Genomic DNA, 23,151 nt, shown 5'->3' with positions numbered 1-23,151 from the left:
GAATTTGTAAAAATGAACATAAGAGGCTGAGAACTCTAAGAGCAGTAACTGGGAATTAAAAGAATACAGGAATACAGGTTAATGTCATCATAATAAAGGAATATCACAATGGGATTCATTTGATAATTAGATTTATTTTTTTTTTAAATAATAAGTATAACCTTAAAAGAGTAAAATTTCACAGTAGACTTTCAAATATTAGATTTTTGGCTTGTGGTAATTAAGTGTAAACCATTGCTTTATACGATCCCTTCAACAATAGGAAAAAAAATCACATTTGATTTAAGAACATCCATTTAAGAATTTAAATTCTTCACAAAAGATCAAAAATGAATTACCATTATATTGCAAACATGACCAAAATAAATCTTAGTCTGAATAAAAAGAATATGATCCCCCAAAGCAGCACAAATCCCACCTCCTTCAGAGGCAAATGTATAGCAGATTAACAAAAAGGTATCACCATAATCGACGTGTCAATTACAGTAAGATATACAGAAAACAGCCCTTAACAGGGAAGATCCCTAGATTACAGTTGTGAAAGGTAATAAGGTGCCTTAAAATTTTCACTTGAAAATTCCACAAAGGCTTGTTAATTGTCCATTCAATTATTCAGAAGATTTGATCTCAGGAAGCAGCTTCTAATTGCAGTTCTGGAACGCTAGTTGCCACTTCCACTTGGAGAGTGCTATATTAACAGAGCACCAGAAAAACATGTTATTAAACCTGTAGGCAAATCTTCACCTCCTCAAGAAGTCTTTTCTGAATGCTACCACCCTTTAAATCTGCACTTTGAGTGACTTCTCTGCACATTTATACACCTTGCCTATTGCACAAAGGATAAAAAACCTTTAGAGTTCACAGTGAGGCCATTCTTTGTAAATACAGTGACCCCATCCCCAAGATTAAACATACACATGTACACATACACACACACACACACGCACACGCACGTGCGCACACAAATAATAAGACTTACTGCTGCCTTCAAAGCTTGATCTAGATCTTCCAGTAGGTCTTTCTCATCCTCTAAGCCCACAGAGAGTCGAATCAGTGTATCACTAATTCCAAGGACATCTCTGTCATTCTTAGGCACTGATGCGTGAGTCATGATTGCCCTGGAAGAAGATGCAAGCAAATTTTTGATCCCTATATTGTGTCAGTGGAGGCATATTTCTGTCTCACAAGTTGCAATTACCTTCATATTTTTTCTGCTCCAAGTATCAAATTTTTCATATCTCTATAATTTTTCACAGGTAAAAAAAATGAAAAATTATGAAGCTTATCTCTTCTAGTCATGATTTTAAGTGAAAACCAGTATTTTCTTATCTTGTTTATACCACTGTAAGGAATACTCAATCCAGTCACTGAAGGCACCTGTCAAGCACCCGCATGCTGGAGGGAAAAGCATAGCTTCCAGCACGTGGATTTGAACACCTGCCTGAATGAAGCTTTGGCCAGAAGTCATATACACCATAACCAACCTGCTGGACAGCTACTTATAACAGGCCTCTTGGGCCAAGAGCCTGACAGAATTACTTCCCTCTGGATCAACAGATCAATCTGGAACTGGGCCTTCTGAGGCAGATCAGAGAAAGACAACCTAAGACCACCAGTAGCAACCACTGAGCATCAGTAATTCCAGCATATAACCCATGACATAGAGACCTTGACGGATTTTCCAAACTATCTAGCAACTTGTCATCATCAACAACATGTGTAAAGAAAGGTAAAGCACCTATTATGTTTCAGGTACTATAGTAAGAATTGGGAAACCAAAAAGAATAAGGTATTTTCTTTAACCTAGATAACAAAGCAGGAGCTAAAGACTATGACAATTCACAAAACAGAATAGTTTACAACGAATGCCAAATAAATTTGGACAAAAGGACTGCCAGAGGTTGGAGGAGGGGGAAATCTCTGCGGGCTGAGGCATAATGGAGGAGAGATGTATAGTCTTACCTAACCCAAATAAGGATGCTGCCACCAACACCTTTCCTTCCCCTGTGCACCACCAGCAAAATCAGAGCCCACCTGCTTTCTCCTGTCTCATTTCAGGACCATGGAAAGAAAATCTCAGCTGTGGTCTGAGTAACTGGGTAACTTCTTCTATTGCTCTAACGAAGTTTTTACAGCACACAAACATCATCCTTAAAATGTTCTGCCCTGGCAAGCTCTTAATTCCTTAAAAGAGAGTACACATGGAAAAACAAGAACTTTGTCTTCAGAGACTAATAGAATTGGGTATGAAGCTTAGCCCCTCCATATACTGGCTGTGTGGCCTTGAAAAGTTGGTTACCTGTCCTCAGTGACCATTTCCTTATCTGAAATAATAGCATCCACTGTGTGCTTACCATGAGGCAGGTACTCTACTGGGTGATTTATGTGCATTAATTCATTTTTTTAAAAAATTGGATACAAAACCTATCTTAAAAGTTTGTCACAGGCATTAATTGAAGGAACATATATGTAAAGCATACTTACAAGTACCTGGAATGTAGAAGATGCCCAGTAAAAAACAATACTTCATAGTAGCAATTAACACTTCTTGGGTACTTAGTATGAACCAAGGAATTAGCTTAGGGATTTTTTTTCCTGTGTTTTCACAACAATCCTAAGAGCTAGGTACAGTGTTATCCACATTTTACAATTGAGGAAATTGAGAAAGAGGATAAGTAATCTTTCTAAGGTCACAGAGTTAATACATGTTGTTAGGCTGGGAGACTAACCCAGCACATGTTGGCTCCACTTCCTCCCTTCCTCATTGCAATGCTGCACTAGTTGCAGCATAGGAGGGAGACACAGAATGAAGGTTTGATAGAATAGACAAGCCGTGATCTAAATTCACTCATTTCACTGGCATCAGGGTTACAGCCTAAGGACAAGGCAACTTTAAACTATATTCCTAACTAAATCAGAAGAGGTCTATTTTTAAGAAGAGAGACTTAAAGTAAGATACATTTCATTACTATGAGAAATAAACCCAACTCACATGTTGAGTGTGCCCTCTTGTGCATGCAGACTTACTAGCAGACTTCTTCTTGAAAAACTAACAAAAAGCTATCTGTGTTACATGAATTATTTCAAATCATTATTTAGGAATCATATTTTTTTTTTAACTTTGTGAGACTGCCTGACATTCCCCATAACTGCAAACTACTATGAGAAGGCAGGAAATATGCCTAGATTTTAGAAATCCCTGATATACCTCAACACAATGCTTCCAGTACATAGTTATTCCATAAATGTTTATAAAAATTAGAACACAGAAACACACCACGTGCATTTGGTACAGCTGAAAATTAAGGTAATATTGTAGACTTACCCCTGCAATAATTATAATATGTGGTCACAGCTTCATACAATAAAGGCAAGATATAGCTCAGAAATGCTTGGTGGGACAGGTAATCAATAAATGATAATCATTACTTTAATTATTAATCCCATTTTATGGATGGAAAGATTTGAAGCTTAATGGTTAAGTAATTGGGGGAAGCAGGTATCAAATCTACATCTAGGCTCCTTTTACCTCCTCTCACTACTTCTGATGCAAAGTCTCAAGAGTAAAGTTGGTAACATTCATGTGTGACAATTGAGTAAATCAACTAACCATTCTAGAACTTTGTTTCCTTGTCTATAAAATAAGCCTTTGGACTGAATGATCTTAGGCTGCTTCCTCTTCTAATACCCTCTGATGCTTTGAAAAATTAGACAAATTGATTGGGTCAGATAGTGAAGGGCCTGGATTTATCTTGCAGGTGACATGGAGCCATTAAAGGTTTACCCCACAGAGAAAAGAAAATAAATGGATTTGACAGTATCTAGTAGGGCTCTTCTCCAACAAACCAGGGGGTGGAGGAGTTTCATCAGACATATTCTCTATTTCCCAAGGAGCCTTGAAAACATCTTTTCCAGAACAAAGTCTGCAACCTTTCTTCCAAGGCCAAGTCAGGCCCTGAGTTAGAGGTCAGAGACCCTAGAAAACAATGACTGCTGGAATCTTCTGTAGGCAGAACAGGTAAAGAAACACCTAAAGGACACAGCTCACTGATAAGTAGCCCATCATTCAATTTTATCAAAGTCTCCATCCTGATTGGGTAACAGTCCATTCTAATCAGTAAATGCCATGCTATTCTTACTGTTAAATATCTTGAATTATTATTGATTTTATCATACTCCTTTTACAAATAGTCATTAAAGCCAACATCAAATTTAAAATACTAAGCAAAACAGAAATATACTTACGGAAGCTCAGCAAGACTTTCAAATCCTCCCAAACTCTCAGCCAGAGTAAATAACTATAGCAACGAAAACATAAATTTAGATCTTCCAGTAAAATAAAAATACTAAATTCTAAAAATAAAACTTTTTAATAAAATGGCCCTGGCACAGGGGATGGAGATTGGTGGTAATTATGAAGGAACTAAATTATTAAGCAAAACACTCAAAGAAAAAAATGAGAATAAAGTCTGTAAAAACAATTTCACTAATTAGACATATTATTTTTAAACTCTTAAAAAATTAAAAGCTGGGGGTTGGCCAGTTAGCTCAGTTGGTTAGAGCATGATGCTGATAATGCTAATGTTCAGGGTTCAACCCCCCTATACCAGCCAGCCACCAAAAAAGAAAAAAAAAATTAAAAGCTGATCAAAGAGAATCTCCTATGTCTTCCTAATTTGGCCCTATACTTAAGTAATACTTAACATGAGCTCTAAAACATCAAAATTATTACATTTAAGACCTAGCTCTGTGGTTATACTTTAAATAAAAATCTCTAAATGTCTACCAAGTTATACATAGTTACTTGCTAATATGCATCACTTATTAAATCAATAAATCCATTTAACTCCCTCCTGGAGCAAAAACAAACAAACAAACAAACAAAAAAACCTGTTTTCATAATATTAGAGTGTCATAGAATTTTACTAATGTTTTAAAAATTACTCATAACTGTATCAAATCAGATGTATATTACTAACTTTCTGATTTTAAAAGTGGACAAATTTGAGACACAGGAGGGCTTTGACTAATCTGGCAGCATTCTATTCATTAGATCTATAAAGCATTTAAACTTCAAAGCCTACTACATGAGCTCAGTGGTAAGCCCAGTATATGGAGTTCCATAGGCCTCTCGCTCAGGACCCCTGAGAGCCTCCTGCCTTTGTGAAAATTAGACAAAAGCATTCCCTTCCCTTAACCCAAGCAAATGCAGTCTTGGAGGTACAGGGTTTGGAAGACATTCATAGGATAGATTTCAGAACAGCCTTTGTGCTATGCACTAACTGCACACAACTTTGAGGTTTAACATAATACTTCATTTGAAAAAGGGGTTCACTTCTAAATAAATTTGGAAACCAATGCATTAGAACATTCTGTCCCTCTCAAACTGACAGTAATGTGTGGAGAGTTAAGTCAATGAACATATTCAGATGTCCACTACTGTGCCATTGGTTAAGTCATTTCGTGACAAAGAGGTTTACAGGTGTGACCTACAGGTACAGAAACATTATCTGGGTTGGGAGGAAGTGAGAGATTATGAACTGCTATAAATAGGTCTTACCTCTACAATTTCAAAACCTATTTTGAAAGTTTACCTTCAGGTTCTTGAGGAAAGTCTCAGCATGCTGAAGAGTGCCCTTAACATAAAAAGTGACCATCCCTGGGCAACCTGTGCACTGACGCTTTGCCAACTCATGCTGTGGATGAGAGGGCAGTCCTGTAATCATAAGGTATAATAAAAGTCTTATTTTAGAGAAAAAACATGTCATTTTGGGGGGAAAAAATTTTACTATTAACTTAAGGAAACTGCAAATAAACCTAATAATGAGTTTTACGCCACGTTCATATCTGACTACTGTTTCTGGCCCCTGTCTATCTCCAGCTTCATACTGACTCATTGTTTCTATTCTCTCCATGCTCTAGCCACACCAGCTTGTCATTCCCTTTCATTTCAGGACCTGTGCACATGCTGTCCCTTTAACCTGGAATATTCTCTTTGGTGTCCCCTCTCCCCATTGTTAATTATACTCCTCTGTAATTTCTTGCTTAACATCTGTCTTATCTACAAGACTACCTCTATGAGGGCTAATCCACTTCTTTTGTTAATATATAATTGAATCCCAGTTCCTAGTACAAAGCCTGGCCCAGAGTTGGCAATTAATAAGCATTTGTTGAAATAAATCTAAAAACAAACAAAAAATAAAATGCCTCGTCCATACTCTTTAAACAAATGCTAATTATTCTTCAAAGCACTGCTCAAAACTCTTCTCCCTCCCTCCATTCAAAACATACAACAGTCAACAACTCTTTACCTTGACTACATACAGGGCATCTAATCTCATATATATTTCTGCCTTGGTTTATCTAAATTCTTTGCGGAATGGGGCCAGTCTTAATTCTCCAGCACTACATGGCTAGATACCTCAAAAGGATCTTTAAAAAAACTACTTAAGACCACCACAGTTTAAAAGACTGGTAAAATAAATTCAAAGACTAACATGTAAGTCTGTGAATTCCACATGAGCATTTCTAGATGCTGGGATTCAAAAAGGAAGTAAGAGCTTCAGGAAAATTCTGGCACCTAAGTATCAAGTCTCAACTCAGGACACACCTCTCACAGATTAAAGTTAGAGCTAATGCTGAATAGCAGACTGATAAGATTATAAACAAATCAACTGAAAAGTACAATCTTGCAATTTAGAATAGGTATACAGAAGCCTTCAAGCTGAAGACCATCACAGGAACATCAAATTTATGGGACTCGTTTCCTGACACCCAAGCCTCCACGAGACGACAGGCAACACAGGCCAGTGACCATGAATACCTTCTTTCCACCAGACCCCCCACAGAGCCTGACACACAGCAGTGTTCAGTAATAAAAAGTATATGAAAGCACTTAACTTACAGATAAACAGGATACTCAGGATAACCCTTTGTTGGGAAAATGGAACAATTTGGTCAGGCTCCCCTCACCTGGGAGCCGTTTCAGGGTGGTTCAGTCAGCACTGTGTTTGTGGGTGGAGTGAGTGTGCCCGCACGGCACCGCTTTGGCTGGTGTTTACTGCCTTGGGTGCCCACCCTGTGTGGCCATGTTTTTCCAGACCTTCAGCTTCCAAGGACCGTGTGGCCAGTTCCCTAGCTCATAGACCTGTGTGAAGTGGTCTGGTGACCCAGCCCGGCATGGAGGGGTCTGGTGACTCAGCCTGGCGTGTGAAGGGTTTGTGACCCAGTCTGTGAAAGGGTTTGAGGGGTCTGGGAGCTCCAGACCCAGCCCTAGCTCAACCATCGGCCCAGTCGGTGCAGGATTACTGGCAGGTAAAAGCCGCAACAACTAGCATGATCACCTGGCTTTACTACTGGAGTCATGAACAGGATTAAGAGCTAGACAATTTGCACTGTGAGGATTCCGAGCCTTGCAGTAGTTTTGTCATAGCCAGACACCCTTAAAATCCTACTATAAGCATATCTGCTTAGATATTAACATACCAGGATAAATAACCTTTTCTACCCGAGGGTCAGATTCCAGGAACTGGGCAACTGCCATTCCATTTTTGAAATGCTTCTCCATTCGGACCTGTAGAGTCTTCAGACCTCGATTGCAGAGGTAACAGTCAATAGGAGATGGAACTGCTCCAAGAGCTGCAAAATGAACACAACTTGGGTTAGTTTGAAGGCAGAGTGAGGCCCAGAAAATTCTGTCCTCTCTTTTTCATTATATTGACTCTGAGATGCTAGATACAAAGCTCAATGTTTGAGTTTTAGAGGGGAAATGAATATATCAAATTAGAAGCATGAAATGAAGCATAAAATATGCTTTAAATGTGTTTTAAAAACAGAGGAGAAATGTGCTTTAAAAACAGAGGAGAAATAAATGTCCTGAAAACAAAGTAAAAATACAATGACATGAATAGTCCTTTCTATAATTTCAATGAAATGACAAACTGCGCATAGTTTAACCCTGCATTCCTTTGAAAAAGTACTACAATATACAGAGAAAAATAGCAGGTCAACTCCTATTATTACTGAATATTCCACCAACATTTTATTTAGCTTTTGTCTAAAGTGCCTGAGATTTCTCATGCCTCTAGGATACACACACCTCATTCCTACTTTTTATAAATGAAAGGACGTTTATCAAGCAATAAGCTTTGGTTTCCCTCTTCAGTGCCCACTTCTGTTACTATAATACCTATTTCCTAGAAGAACATTTTTTTTTTTTTTTGTGACTGGTAAGGGGATCGGAACCCTTGGCTTAGTGTCGCCTGCACCATGCTCAGCCAGTGAGTGCACCGGCCATCCCTATATACGATCCAAACCTGCGGCCTTGGCGCTCCCAGCACCGCACTTTCCCGAGTGAGCCACGGGTTCGGCCCCTAGAAGAACATTTTTAATCCTAATCATGTTTGCATCTTATCTGTCAAATGGCAATGGTTAAATCTTCATCCATATTTGAAATAAAATAAACAATATGAACAGAAAATGATGTTCAGACATCTCTTGAAAAATGTAACTTTATATCTTAAATGCTATTTGAAATTAACCACCATTCCAGATATAAAAGGTACAGTACACAAAAACCCTCATTTCAAATGTCTTTTTAAAAAAGAAAAAATCCATTAATTCTTAAAACTAAAAATTCACTTGGGCTTTACCAAATTATGATTTAAATGAACATGGATATGATTACTACTTGTGTCATGTCGTAAAGCCCTGCTACGGTATAACTAATATTTTTATAACTCAATTTTTCTTCTTTCCTCTACAAATCAGAATTTCCCCCTATATTTCTCATTTCTTCATAAATTATTAGAATGCTATCACTTCACAACATTTAGTGGAAATGCAATATCAAATATAGTCACTGAGTCCATAAGAGAGAATCCAGACTTGTTAATACTTACAGTTTTGCAAGAAACGAAGCCTAGTATGGAGGCTTTCAGAATTAACAGACACTAAGCCCATTACAACATCACTGTGACCTAAAACAAAATAAAAACATTTAAGTTAAAAACAATTTGTGTTTATTCTTCATTTTATAATTTCTAAAATGTAACTTTCACTCAAAAAACACTCAGAGAAAAGGCCCTATTAAGTAAGTTTAACTAAACTTTATTCAACTGGACAGTAGCAAAAGCTATACCAAGAACAATAAAATAAAAATTACATAAAAACTAAATATTTCTTTTAAGCAGTCAGCAGGATAAAAGCAATCTTTTATAGTAAATTTTAATCCTCATATATCATGAGCACATTTTTGTCTACTATAAATGAAATCCCATATTTAATTGAAGTATAATTTTTTTACTTTTTTTACTACATGAGTTACAGAAAAAAACCTAACTAATACTAGAAGAAAAAAGATCAAAATGTCAAACGCTATGCTATTTTCATTTATCCATCAAACATTCAAAGCCTAGACTGTGCATATCTTACCATTCATGTATTTTGTTGCGGAATACATACAAATATCAGCTCCCAGAGCTAAAGGCCGCTGAAAGAAACAAAAGTTGTTTTTTTTTTAATTTTAAATGAGAAATCATGTAAAAATATGCTTCATTACTTGCCTATTTGGAATTTTAAATTCCATTCCCATTCTAATCAATATAAACTTTGCAAAAAATACGTACATCTTAAAGTTTTCTGTGATCTCTGATATTATCTTGCCTTTAAAGGCCTTCCTCTCACCAAATAAGAATATGAAGTATTGGACCCAGTATTCAATCTGAAGGCACAAGTTTCATGGAAATAGCATATGAACTCAGGCCAATAGGTCTCCTGAACTTGTTTCTTTGTAGCAGTTGCTAACCAGCCGCTAAATTTACTACCTACAGCAGAGACACTGGCATTTTATGACTCATTAGAAACATAAAATAGTTGAAAAACTTTCAGCAACTTTTATGTCAAGTAAATGTAAACTAATCTGCTTAGATTTTTAATCACTTAAATCTTATGAAGTATGCTGTGATTATTCACAATTGGTTTGTCATGATCTTGACTTTTATTATACTAGTTTTGCCAAGGATAAAGTCACTTATAAAGAAACTCATTTGGATCGTTTTCTCCCATGAATTTTCCTGTAAATTAGTCCTTCAGTCGTAAAAATGTCTTTGTTTTCAGTGAAAGTTAAAGTTATAATCAACTTATCCACTTAACAATATATTATCAATATCTTTCCATTTACATTTTAACATAGAAGAGTGTGTGTTTTGACCTCACCAGAATTGTTCAGTCTTTGGAAAATATTAGTGTAACTGGATATAAGACCTTTTCATTTAGTGTTTTTCAAAAATAGAATGATTTAAGTAAGGTATTGCCTAAAAGCACTCTTTACGTATGTGTTTGCTCATCTCTACAGTGAGAGGGTCAAAGAAGGTCTTTAAGGTCTCTTTCAGTGCTAACAGTCTGCAACCTCTATGGTCAAACAAGAAGGAAAAATAAAAACCAATAAGTAACATCAGTGGATCACACATGTGCCAAGAACCATGCTAAATGTTTTACATAACTCGCAGAAGCACAGTACAAAATAATTTACCTAACTCAATAAAATTAATAATTGATGGATCTCGTACAGCTGAGGAAAAGGAATCAAGAAAAATGAGATAGATCACTCAGATTAAAAAGCAGGTAGAGCCAGGACTCATACCCAGACTACCTGACTCCTGAGGCACTCTCTGAAATTCTGTGCCGATATGTCCATTATTCCTTTTGTGAGACTTACAGAAGATCCAGAAGACAAAAGCCAGGGAAGAAGGAGAACATTTTCAGTTTTCATGAGGGTAAGACAATGAGAGGACATTTTCAGGAGGAGATGGCTTTGTGGAGGCAATATATGTGGCTGTCAAGGGGTGATACAATTCTGATTAATTCAACTGGGATGAACCCAAGTTGAAATGAAGCAAATCTCAACCCTCAGCATGAGGAACGTCATGTGGGCTACAGAAAGGTAGAAAAACTGGAGCTATTTAACGATGGTAATAGGAGAAAGAGGGCCAGGCCTGATGAGTAACCTGGGCAGGGCCAGGCTAAAAAATTCATGCAATCTTTTTGGGAATACACAGGACTCACTGTGACTCACCTAACGTGATCCTATGCTATATTAACTAGCCTAATGTATGTGGCATATGAGTTAAGAAGGTGGGAAAAAGAAGCCAAGAATGAAAATCACTTGGGTCAACAGATTGTGCCAAGAGATTTTCGTTTGGAAACAGACTGCTTTACCTGATACAAGCAGAAGCCAAGGATATATCATGAGGCAAAGGTAGATGGACCATGAAGCTCTCTGAACGCAATATAGCCAGGAAGTGTGTTTCATGAAAGGAAAATAAAACACGGTAATGTCTTCGAATAAAATGGCAGGAGGTGAAGAACAGGTTTATCCAAACTGCCCAGGGAGTTGGCCAGTCACATGGAGGCAGCAGCCTAGGTCAACTTCAGGGAACCATAACAGAATGAGGTGAATATAAACAAGGTAAACAATTGGACTTGTAAATATCTGCCTAATTGAAGAGCTGAGAAAATGAGCTAGGTTTCAGGAACCTTGTGGAATAAAAATGAATTACAGGAAGTGTACTAAGTATGACAAGGTACAAGTAGGCAGAAAAGAGCAAGAAAAAGGTAGCTTTTAACAAAGAAGGGAAACAGAGTTAGGTTACTCAGAGGTAATGGAGGGAGAACACGTGGGAAACAGGCAGACAAGAAGTCAACTATGAAGAGATCACAAGACGATCTACCAAAAAGAGTAAAAAAGAGGAAGAACCTAGAAAAAAATGGACATGAAAGGAAAGGAATGGAGGATGTATGGAAGTGTTGGACTCTAGGGGAGATAAGTACAGAGGTATAGGTAGGAAAAGAGACAAGTTAAAGGAAGCTGCTATGGTCTGAATGTTCGTGTCCCCTGCAAATTCCTATGTTGAAACCTAATCACCAATGGGATGGTATTAGGTAGTGGGGACTTTTGAGAGGTGATTAGGTCATGACGGCAGAGTTCTCATGAACGGGATTAGTGCCCTTATAAAAGAGGCCCAGAGAGCTGCCTTCCACCACGTGAGGACACAATGAGAAGGTGCTATGAATCAGAAATCAGACTCTCACCAGACACCAAATCTGCTGGCACCTTGATCTCAGACTTCCCAGTCTCCAAAACTATGAAAAATAAATTTCTGTTATAAGCTACCCACTTGAGGATATTTTACTATAGCAGCCCAAACAGACTAAGAAAGCAGCACTATAAATATGTGGGTACTTCAAAAAGCTCATGAAAATATAGAATTAAAAGATAATATGAGTCTTTCCATGAACTTTCTGAAGTACCCTCATAATTAAAGCTATAATGTAAAACATATGAAGTAGAAATCATAATACCAATAAGTTAAAGAAGCAGAGGGCTAGGAATAGTCTATGGGGTGCTGAGGGAAGAAAAACTAGAAAGAAAGAAGAGAAATGGAGAAATACTATGTGTGTCATACCGAAATGTTATTGAGTATAGCTTTTTCTTTTACTCGAAAGGTTAGCCAGTTAAAAAAGTTTTACATATATAAAAAAGTTTTATGAATATTATAGGTTAGCCAGGTAATAAAAGGTAACCTATAATATATATAAAAATACATAAGAGTGACTGAAAAATCATATGACTGCTTTTTAACCAGCACATAAAGATTGAAGTCCCTACTATGTGTAAGGCATTGGCAGATAACAATCACATAAAGGCCATCTCTTCCGAGATTTTACACATCCTAGGAGAACTTGAAAGCTCTAATTGAGACAACAGTTAAAAACCACAATGTACCATACAAGATACTAACATAGGTTTGAAAAGACATTAACTCATGGTAGAAAAGATCCAAATTTAGTTCTTTGTCTAATCAATAATTAAGATTAGATTTCTTGAGTTTGATCATGACTGTAATGTAAACAAATCTTTCCTTTCCTAATTACAAATATCTGTGTGGTCTACTAATCCTGACAAAAAAAAGCTTATTTTCATTTACCTGGAAATATGCTGACATAAAAGTGTTATCCACAACCAAAATAATATCTCCGTGTTTATGGACAGTATGTGCACAGGCCTCAATGTCAATCATCTTCAAGCAAGGATTTGTGGGGGTTTCAGTCCAAACAAGCTAAAATAATTCAGTAAATAACAATAGTTTGTAAAAATTTACTTCACAAACTTACATCTCATATGTGGTAACAATCTGGAAGGCTACATTACATAATGGAAATGCATGGACGATAAGGTTGGAAGGTCCAAATCTGGATCCTAGCCTCTCCTACAAATTTCTAAGAAAGCTAAGTAACTTACCTTTCATATTCCTCAAATGCTTCCTCTGTATAATGGTGTTGGTAATATTTATCTTATAGAGTTGATGTAAGGATCAAATGAGACAATGTACTTAAAAGCAAAAGAGTGCTAAAGTTAATTCTTGTAATTATTTTTCCATAGAAAAGAGGATATATTCCAAAGACATAGTTCAGTGTTTGGAAATTTTGTTCTCAAAGATAAATAACAGATTGTGTAAGAATACATCCCAGAATTTTCATTAAAAAGAATTATCCCTATGATATAAAAGGCCAAAAATGCCTTTTATATCAATTTAAATAATATCAGATGCTCTAGAAAATATAAAATAATACCTAGAACTTGAAGAAAGCATGGGCTTTAGACTGAGGGAGAGAAGTGATGCTCACAGCAGAAAACCTGGTTATGGCTTACTTAAGAAAGAGACAATATGATAGGTCTCTGTATATCCCAAAATTCATCACAATTCAGGCACACAAGGATGCTCGATAGTTGAGAAGTCCAAAGAAAAGAAGAAAATTCTGTTTGTTGAACAAGATACCACTGTACTGAAATACATTATCTACAGATTTATTTATTTACATATTTTTATTTTTATTTTTTATTTTTTATTTTTTTGATGGCTGTCCAGTACAGGGGAACTTTATTTTTAAAAGGACTAGTGATTCTTTTTAAAAATTACTTATTACTTAAATGGGGCAAGAAATCTGGTTTAATATTCTTCCTACTCTAGAGTTTTACTACAGAAAAGATAAGGTGGTTAAAATAATACATATTCTATAAAAATCTTTAATTATTTAAAGAATCTATAAAAATAATTTCTGTGTAAGAATGTATTATTCCTACTTACAAAAAATTTAAATAAAAATTTTAAATAAGTAGATAAATATAAAGTATGTTTTACATGGACTTAAAAATTCTACTTTAAATGACAAGCCTGATATTTCAGGGAGAGAAATATATTCATTCAAGTCAGTAAAAAGCCACTATATCAAGTTCTGTTGACAAGACTTAACATACTTACAATTTGCTTTCCTCCCTTCAAAAGACTCAAACCAGCTATTTTAAGGTCTTCTCTCCCATGTAAGATAAACAAGTTTCTTTGAAAACAAACCTTAATCACCAAAAGCTCACCCCTGTGTTAATCAGCAAAGTAATTATTTGTAGGAGAAAAGATTTTCATTTTTTAGCATTCACTGCAGCATAATCTTGGGTACAATTCTAACCTTTTAATCATTAGCAAAAAGTTGGAAAAGGCTGACTTATAAAAGACACTAATCCTTCTTTTACCCATGCAGAATTTAAATGAGGTTCCAAGAAAGAATATCACATATGCCATTCACTCAGGCACAAAACACCTTCCGGCGGCATGCAAGCTTCCCAGGCTGATAGAGGATAAAGACTGCTTGTGGCCCATTCTCTACTTCTATTACTTGCAGCAGTATCCCTTAGAGCCCTGAGAAAGCCACTGTGTGCAGCATTTTGGGGTTTGGCAAGCTTCCTTTTCTATAATCCAATCTCTGTGATGACTTCTGTTACCAATATTAGCTTGGTAATGCAATTAAGAATTGTGTATTCTTGCACAGACATTTTTTTAACATTTAACCGTGTATTTAAGTATCGTATTAAGCATTTCATATTTATTATCTCATTTAATTCTCACAACCACCTTTCTTTAAAGCAGGTATAATTATCCTCATTTTGCAAATGAAGAAATTGAGACTTTGGTAAAACAATTTGCCCAAGATAACATAACAACTATCATACAGAATTAGAATTTGAAGTCCTCTCCAGAATTTGTGTACCTGACCATTATGCTATAATACAATAGAGATACCAGGCCTATCCTAATCTTGCTGATGTTCCTAACAGCTTCATTAAAATTTGTTACTCAGATAAAATTTGTTACTTCAGTAAAATTTGTTTACTCTTTAGTAAACAGAAATAATAAAAACAAACATCATAGCAAAAATGGACAAAATTGAAAACTAACTGAGTTACCTTGGTTTCTGGTGTAATTGCTGCCTCTAGCAACTTGGTTTTGGAACAATCAACAAAAGAAATCTTTAATCCAAATTCAGCTGCCACCTTCCTGAAGTACCTGTTCGTACCTGAGGCAGAAGAGAATCAGATAAAATGGAAAGAACATTGTATTAAGAAATGTTCATTCCTTATACATATAAACACTTTAAAAATACAAGGAATTCTCAATCATCAGTAAAAATGCAACTAAAAGCAATTCTAGTTAGGTTAAATAGTTTGGCCATCCAACATAGGAAAGAATAATAAGATTTGGACTTTAAGTGAAAGGATCCAGAGTAAAACATAAAACACACTTAACATCCACAAGAAGTGGCATGAAGCGGAAAATGTTTCTCAAAACACCCAATTTTTATTTTTCAACATTAAGTGGCATGCTCCCTGAAACATCAATATCTTTTTTAAAAATTTCTTTCTAGTACTCAAATCTAAAATAAATGAACCAATGTTGATAAAATGTTCACAATAAATATTCAATATTTTTTTTCTGCTGCCACTTTTATTTTATAACTTTTCAATCTGATTATACTTTGATAGAATTGGTTACTATTCTTTATGCTTTCTCAATCTTTTTGTTATGTGCCTCTGAAAGATTTAATAAGATAAAATAAGACAATGTAAATCAAACTACTAGATTTTTTTTTTTTTTTTTTTTTTGACCAGTAAGGGGATCGCAACCCTCGGCAAGGTGTGGTCTGCACCACGCTCAGCCAGTGAGCACACCAACCATCCTTATATAGGATCCGATTGGAGCCACCAGCACCGCACTCTCCCGAGTGAGCCACAGGGCCGGCCCAAACTACTAGATTTTTAAGTAAAAGGAGATTAATCATTCAACTTAGAATAATTTCTTTTATAAACACTGTTTCAGATTTGATTTTTACATATGCAAATTTAAGTGAAAAATTGCTATTACTGATAGTCAACAAGAAAAATACTCTGTGATCAAAGGTAAACTGATTTTTGATGTTATAGAGACTGACTCTAGGTAATATAAGACTGAAAAAGAATGCCAAGAATTATTAAAAATCAACAACAGTTCTCAGGATTTTGTACCTATGTTTGTCAGGAGGGTTTTATAGCACATTATAAAAGTAATCGAAGGTTTCAGGTTTCTATAATTTCAATTCAATAAACTATAATAAGGACCTAAGATAAAATACAAAGCACTCTGCAAATTTCTGAAGGGTAAAATTATTACTAAGAGTGAGTCCCTTCCTTCAAGGAACTCAGAGATTTAACTTTTTATTCAGACTGGAGATAGATAAAATGATAATAATATTCTAGAAGTCACATTTTAATTATTTGGAAGCATTTGAAATATATATGCACATTTTACAAAATTCTTTGCTGTTGTTTTGAACACAAAGATCAGTCTTGCTTAAAGATGAAGGCAAGCCTGTCTACTCCCCACTCACCACTTTAAATAGCATTTAAACTCTTTGGAATGGAAGTTCTTAAATTTGGATCCATGGATGGTCCTCAAGGAGTCAATCTGTGAGACCCCTAAAATTAAAATGCTAAGTACTGGATGTAGTCTTAAGAACATTTGCTGGAGGGAAAGTGTCCATAGCTTTCAAAAGATTTTCAAAAGTTTCCAAAAGAAACATAAAAGAGGGGAGAGATGGATTAGAGTTCAGCTCTTTGAGAGTTCATCTTCATTGCAGGTAAAAAATTTTAAATTACACTAGAACACATTCTCTCTAAACATTATTTTCTCTAGACCAGAATATGTATGAAAGTTGATCAAGTCCTACATCCTCATTCCAGCAGCTTAAATAAAATTCTTATTAAACAGTCTTTCTTATAAACAGTGCCAGAGCATGGACCCTAAGTGTTTATGCTTCTCCTTTGCCAAGTCTGAGCCAGCATGGAAGTGCCCATCACACCTTTAAAAGATAATAAATAATCAATAATAGTGGCAACATTGTTAATATAATTCAGGGCTCACATTACTAACTTTAAAATACGAGTTGACATGGTATGAATAAGAGGGGTCACCTACCTCCATATACATCATCCATACAAATAATGTGGTCCCCTGCTTTTAAAAGATGGGTAATAGTCACAGTGGCTGCTAAACCCGAAGCAAAAGCCAAATCTAAAATAAAAATCAAGTTACAGTAAGCCAAAAAGTCAGATCTATAACTTAAAAAACACCTACAGTATCTACATGCATTACTTTATGTCCCCTTTCTGCTGATAGGACAGCCTTCATTGCTGAGTCACCAGAGGTCCCCTGATTAACACCATTACAAAATCTCCCTTTCTCCTTCAAGAACAAAGTATCTTTAAAGTAAAGATTTTTTTTTAAGTATCTTTAAAGTTAAAAATATATGATGTGAGCAGATACTTTGTGTTACATCAGTTATGCCTTGGTTATAACATTTCTCTGAAACATTTCAAGGAAATAACTCTTTACAAGCATCTGAAATAAAGGGTCTATTGCCAATTAAATTACAGTTCTAAAACATCATACTGAAAGAATTTCAAACTTGAGGAATAGAGCTAAGATATGATTTATTCCTTAATAATATGGATATGCAATTCAGTAAATATTTTAACAAGACTCAAAATCAGACCTGAAATGTGTCTAATAAATTTAATGATGATGTAAGCTTTAGCCTTATTTTCTTTCCCTTTTTTTTTTTTTTTTTTTTGGTGGCTGGCCAGTATGGGGATCAAACCCTGGCCCTTAGTGTTATCACACGTTGCTCTAACCAACTCAGCTAACTGGCCAGCCACTTAGACTCTTATTTTCTATTAACTATTCTGCCCTTATTTAGTACCATTTATATATATAAAAACAACAAGAAGATGATTTAACTGCAATCTACTCCCTTCAAGAAAAAAAAAAAGGTTCAGAGAATTAATCCCTTATATCTGCGAGCACATTATCAAGGGTTACCGGCTACTGTAAACGTCCATTGGTGCCATTGTCGCCACTGTCAGGCACAAATTATCAGGTGAATGAACCAGAGTATAAGAAAGTTATTCTCATAGGTAGTGTTATAAAATAGTTAATTTTAATCTATTTATACTGATAGCTTCAGATGAAGAGTGTATTCACATGAATACTAAATAGTAAATGTCGACATTCTGCTTCTCTTCATATTTATCTCCATCTGATGATGACGCATATGCATATTATACACCGACTGAGAGACCATGGGCAAAGAATTCAATGTCTTAGTAAAATAAGAGTTTTGAACTAGCAAATCTTTCTCTCCAGTTCTACAGACTGTGCCTCTAATGATTTTCTCTATACATTTAAAAATGAATTGTACACTTTACAAACTTTGAAATGGAAATTACTTACTATACTTAGCTCCATCCAGTGCTGCCACTGCTTTTTCCAAGCAATTCCTAGTGGGATTTCCAGAACGGCTATATTCAAAACCCTGAAGAAGAGAAGTTAGAGTTCATCCTAAGAGATTTAAGTTTACCAGAGTCCAAACATAGATATCTCTATAGCTACAGGTTCATCCTACCATAATGATTTGCTATTATTTAGTCATGATATGTCTTGCCATTAGACAGTAGTGTGACAGTGTTGTGGCTGTAGTGGTGTGGAGAGGTTCTGAAGTCACCCAAACTGGATTGGAATTCTGTATCTACCACTTAGGAGATATGTGCCAACAGGTAAAATGAAAATAAAATACAGATGTCTAGCTCACAAAATTTTTGAGTGGATAAAATGTGATAATATATAAGTGCACTGCATATTTCCTGGCACATGCTAACTACTACATAAATAGCAGTTTTTATTAGTAGTATTGTTGCAATATTAGATTCACTTTACCCATTAATCTGGAGACATTAGGAAAAGGGAATTATGTGAGCCAACAGAGTAAAGCTAATTCTAACCTGTATTTTATTTTCTAAGAAATAAGTGATGCAAGTTCTATTTAGCATGTTACAGGAAACTCTGAACAGATCTTACAAATGTTCAGACTTCAGACCTTGGCTTTACAAAAGTGACAAAAAAGAGAGAGTAACTCTTAGCAAAGAAGCTCCACACAATACTTTTTTTAAAATTTGCATTATGCTCCCTTATACACATAGCATCATACAAGATGCATTTATCCAGTCATTGTATTTAATCCTCATGACCTGCTTTGAGGAAAGAAAAGCCAAATGTTATAGTACATAGGGAGTGTCAGGGCCACAATTCAAACCTAGAATTTGAAAGTTGATTGAAAGTCCTGTAATTGTCTCCTTCTACCTCATATAACACATAACAAAACAACACCGCTCTTTATACTTGTTTCTGATTCAAGAGCTTCAAGTACTAATATTAATCATTTTTAAAAGCATTGGTGCTTTGTTTCCTTGTTTTTGACAAACCCTATATTTTACAGGGTTGCAGGATATCTTCACCACTCCCCTCCACCACATCCTTACCATGACCTGCAGCTGTACCTGCCAGACAGGAAAAAATGCTTAGATTCATATGCACGTTGCCACATAAAGGTACCCATGTTTCCGTTAATATTCACTGAAAATATTTAACTTTGTGGTGGGAAAAGAATCATAGTTCAGTGGCAAATTACCTCACCCACTTAATGGCTTTCCAAATGGAACTGGAGAATTAGATCTCACTCAGCACCTCAACTTCCCTTTAATGCTCTTAACTGATTTTACAGGTATTAAGCAGAGTCTTGTGGATTTAACCACCCCTGCCAACTTTCTGAAACACTTAATTCTTAATCTCATACCTAAATGGTTAACTTTTGTACTAAGTTCCAAAGCTTGGGCAGCCCCACATTCACTAAACCCTACACCAGGAACGAAGTGTATGCCTAGAAGACTTGTGTACAAATCTTGATTCCAAAATACAGTAGCTAGGAGTATTCTAAACCAGTTGTAGAAATGCCCTCAGAATTCTACCTCACAAATCAAAGAGCTAAGTCTATAAGGATTTTCTTTAACTTACATAACACACAGAGGTGGTTTTCAAAGCATAATCAAGGTTTTGGACCTACAAAGTTTATTAAACTAACTTCTTCTGAACCTCAGCAACTTTTAAATACTTCAAGATCCATCAAGTATGCCACCAAAAGGAAGAAAGCTAACTATATAGTTAAAAAAGAGGACTCTTTCACAGGATTTACAGGACATTTATGTATACTCTGGGTCATTTCATTTTCTATAAAAAGTACAGTCAGCCCTCCATATCCATCAGTTCCTTATCCATGAATTTAACCAAATGCAGATTGAAAATATTTGGGAAAAAAAATGGGTGGTTCCATCAGTACTGAGCATGTACACACTTTTTTCGTGTCATTATTCCCTAAACAATATAGTATAACAACTATTTACATAACATTTACATTGTAATAAGAATTATAAGTAATCCAGGGATGATTTAAAGTATACAGAAGAAGAGTTTATATAAGGGACTTGGCATCCCTGGATTTTGGTATCTGAGAGGGGTCCTGGAACCAATCCCCCAGTGATACTGAGGGACAACTTTATATTATTCCTGTCTTGCCCTCTGAACTGGTTATTTTGAGGATCAAGTGGAAATAGTGTAAATGAGAACACTGCGAAATACCAAACTACCATTGAGAAATTATCAGGTACCATATAGTTTTACATACATCTCAACAACTTATGTGGTAGGTACTATTACTATCCTCATTTATTCAGGATCAACCTGAGGCTAGGATAGATTAAGTAACTTGCTCAAAGTCACCCAGCTCAGAAGAGGTTGTGTCAGAATTCAACCCAGGTCCTTTGACTGTATGACTTGTGCTCTTAATCACTAAGCAACACTGCTTAAATGATGCAATGGGTTAAATCATTACTAACATTATTGGAGTACAGCACAGTGCGGTCTGGAGCCTAGGAGTAGGGTTCTATGAGCAGAGTTTGAAACCCAGCTCCAGCACTTACTAGTCTTAGGCTAGTTACTTAACAAACCTAAATCTCAGCTATTTCAGCAGAAAAAATGAGAATTTAGTTCAGACTAGGGATTTTGCTAAGATATGAGACAATACAGATAATATACATGGCATACATATATGTATGTATTTGGCACATAGTAGGTACTCAATAACTATTAACTTAACACAGCTACTGGAAAGCATTTTGGTTCTAGGCCAGTTATCACACCCTTAATTTTTTTCAGCCTTACTATCTTTAAAATTTTGTTGCTGAAGGTAATTCAAAGAAGTTATGACTCTCAGCTTTGAATTGCACATTTGCCAAAATTATACGAATTTCAGTGCAAAACTATACTGAAAGTTGGACAAACTGCTCCTTTCAGTCCAGCTTATCCAAAGAAATTTAATCACTGGACCATAGCTGTACTGCAAGGATTAAAGTGCAGAAACATCCTTTCGGGTGCCTTCCTAATTTATAAGTCATTTTATAAATTACTTGCATGCCTTTTTTAATTTATAAGTCGTCTCTCTTACCGCCCAACCCTGGACCGCCCCAGACAGCCCCAGCTCACCGAGTGCTGGCCGGGCGCCCGTTGTTTGAACGTGGTGGCCAGTGAGATAGGGGGCACCAGAGCCTGGGATGTCCATTGCTCCGGATCCTGGCCCTCATGGATGGCCTGTGTGGCGAAATGTTGGAAGCTAGGCAGAAAACCACGTGGGGAGGCGTCTCTTTTCTGCATGCTGCACTGCGAAGGAAGAAGACAGGAAAACAGTGAGGTATATATTAACTAGGAAACCGGGGAGTCAGGGTTGGGGAGAGACAAGAATCGGAAGAAAGGGAGCTAAAGCACGCCGACTGAGCGGACAGAGAGCGTACAAAAGCCAGACACAGCGTCTCTCCGGCTGAGACTTTTTAGAGGGCCTGGAGGCTTGCGATCACCACGGGGCGGAGCCAGTGCGGCCCAATGAGAGAAGGCCCCGACGCGGCCTCCGCTTCTCATTGGCTCGCAGCAGAGGCGTTGCCTGGAGCGACGTCGCAACTGCCCTTCCCGGTGCTCCAAGTGAGGTGAATCCAGAGTCCGCGGGTCACGTGGTGTTGGTCCCTGCGGGCGAAATTCCAGGGTACCGACCGTAAGGAAGTTTCCTTGCTGGCTTCTGTGAGCCTCGCCGGAGTTTCTGTGACATCCGGCCAGAGGTTTGGCCGAGATTTGAAGAAAGGCTGGTTTGCTGTGGAAACCGAGTAACCTGTAAACAGACCACACAAATAGCCTCCTCTTACTGCGGCCCCTGTCCCTCCCTCTGCCCCCCCCCCTTTTGTCCTGAGGGCGGTGCTGAAAGTCGCAAGCGACAACGTGGCGATTCAGTTACGAAAACAGTAACAAGCCGCCAAATTTACAACTTGGATTCTCATTCATCACAGGCAGCCTGTCTTTTAAGGTACGCTGAGCTCTGTAATGACGCGGTGCTTCCGATGATTGAAACAACAGTGAGGGTCCTGTTTCTCTTAAGTAATAGCGAAGCTGCTGTGGTGAGGATGCCTAAGCAGAACTCTGGCAGCTGCCTAAGAGCTATTCAAGCTTGAGCCTTTTCAGGCATCATTATCTTCTTTTGAAGTGCCCGGAGAAACTCTCCTTGATGAGAAACATAGTGTGGCTTTGAAAAACTTACTAGAGCCTCGCATCCTTACACAAAGTGCTTTTGCTGTTACACAATTGACAGCAACATCATTGTAGGACAGAAGAATCAGTCCCGAGTCACAACGTACCACTCACCTGCACTCACTCCTTTGAAACAAACATAAATCTCCTTGTGCCCTAAACAATACAGACTTGACCTACTTACTATTGTGACTATTTTCTAGGACTCGAGAATTTAGGAATATTTCTGTTCCTGCAAAGTACAGTTTTAGCTGAAGATCTGAAAACT

The 23,151-nt window shown here is 36.7% G+C and overlaps 1 protein-coding gene across 1 annotated transcript; it reads right to left on the bottom strand.

Annotated features, from left to right (window-relative positions):
• Positions 1-190: 190 nt before the first annotated feature.
• Positions 191-22,119, bottom strand: CTH (cystathionine gamma-lyase). The gene is made up of 12 exons (XM_063105420.1): positions 21,798-22,119; positions 18,657-18,738; positions 17,343-17,438; positions 15,299-15,408; positions 12,987-13,118; positions 9,433-9,490; positions 8,901-8,978; positions 7,486-7,638; positions 5,595-5,716; positions 4,246-4,298; positions 980-1,118; positions 191-688 (listed from the first exon to the last, which is right to left on the bottom strand). The coding sequence occupies exons 1-12, from the start codon at positions 21,963-21,965 to the stop codon at positions 662-664; spliced, it is 1,218 nt and encodes a 405-aa protein (XP_062961490.1). The 5' UTR covers positions 21,966-22,119; the 3' UTR covers positions 191-661.
• Between the last annotated feature and the right edge of the window lie 1,032 nt (positions 22,120-23,151).

The sequence above is a fragment of the Cynocephalus volans genome, chromosome 8 (genome assembly GCF_027409185.1).
Source record: "Cynocephalus volans isolate mCynVol1 chromosome 8, mCynVol1.pri, whole genome shotgun sequence".
Taxonomy (NCBI): Eukaryota; Metazoa; Chordata; class Mammalia; order Dermoptera; family Cynocephalidae; genus Cynocephalus; species Cynocephalus volans.
The sequence above is the reverse complement of the archived record's forward strand: the minus strand, read 5'-3'. Positions and strand labels throughout refer to the sequence as shown.

Excerpts from the sequence above, each read along its gene's own strand:
- CTH (XM_063105420.1), bottom strand. The coding sequence starts at position 21,965 with ATGCAGAAAAGAGACGCCTCCCCACGTGGTTTTCTGCCTAGCTTCCAA. Across the intron at positions 7,639-8,900 it reads GCTTCGTTTCTTGCAAAACT|CTCTTGGAGCAGTTCCATCT; the intron begins GTAAGTATTAAC and ends TTCATTTTGCAG. Across the intron at positions 5,717-7,485 it reads AGAAAAGGTTATTTATCCTG|GACTGCCCTCTCATCCACAG; the intron begins GTATGTTAATAT and ends TTATGATTACAG.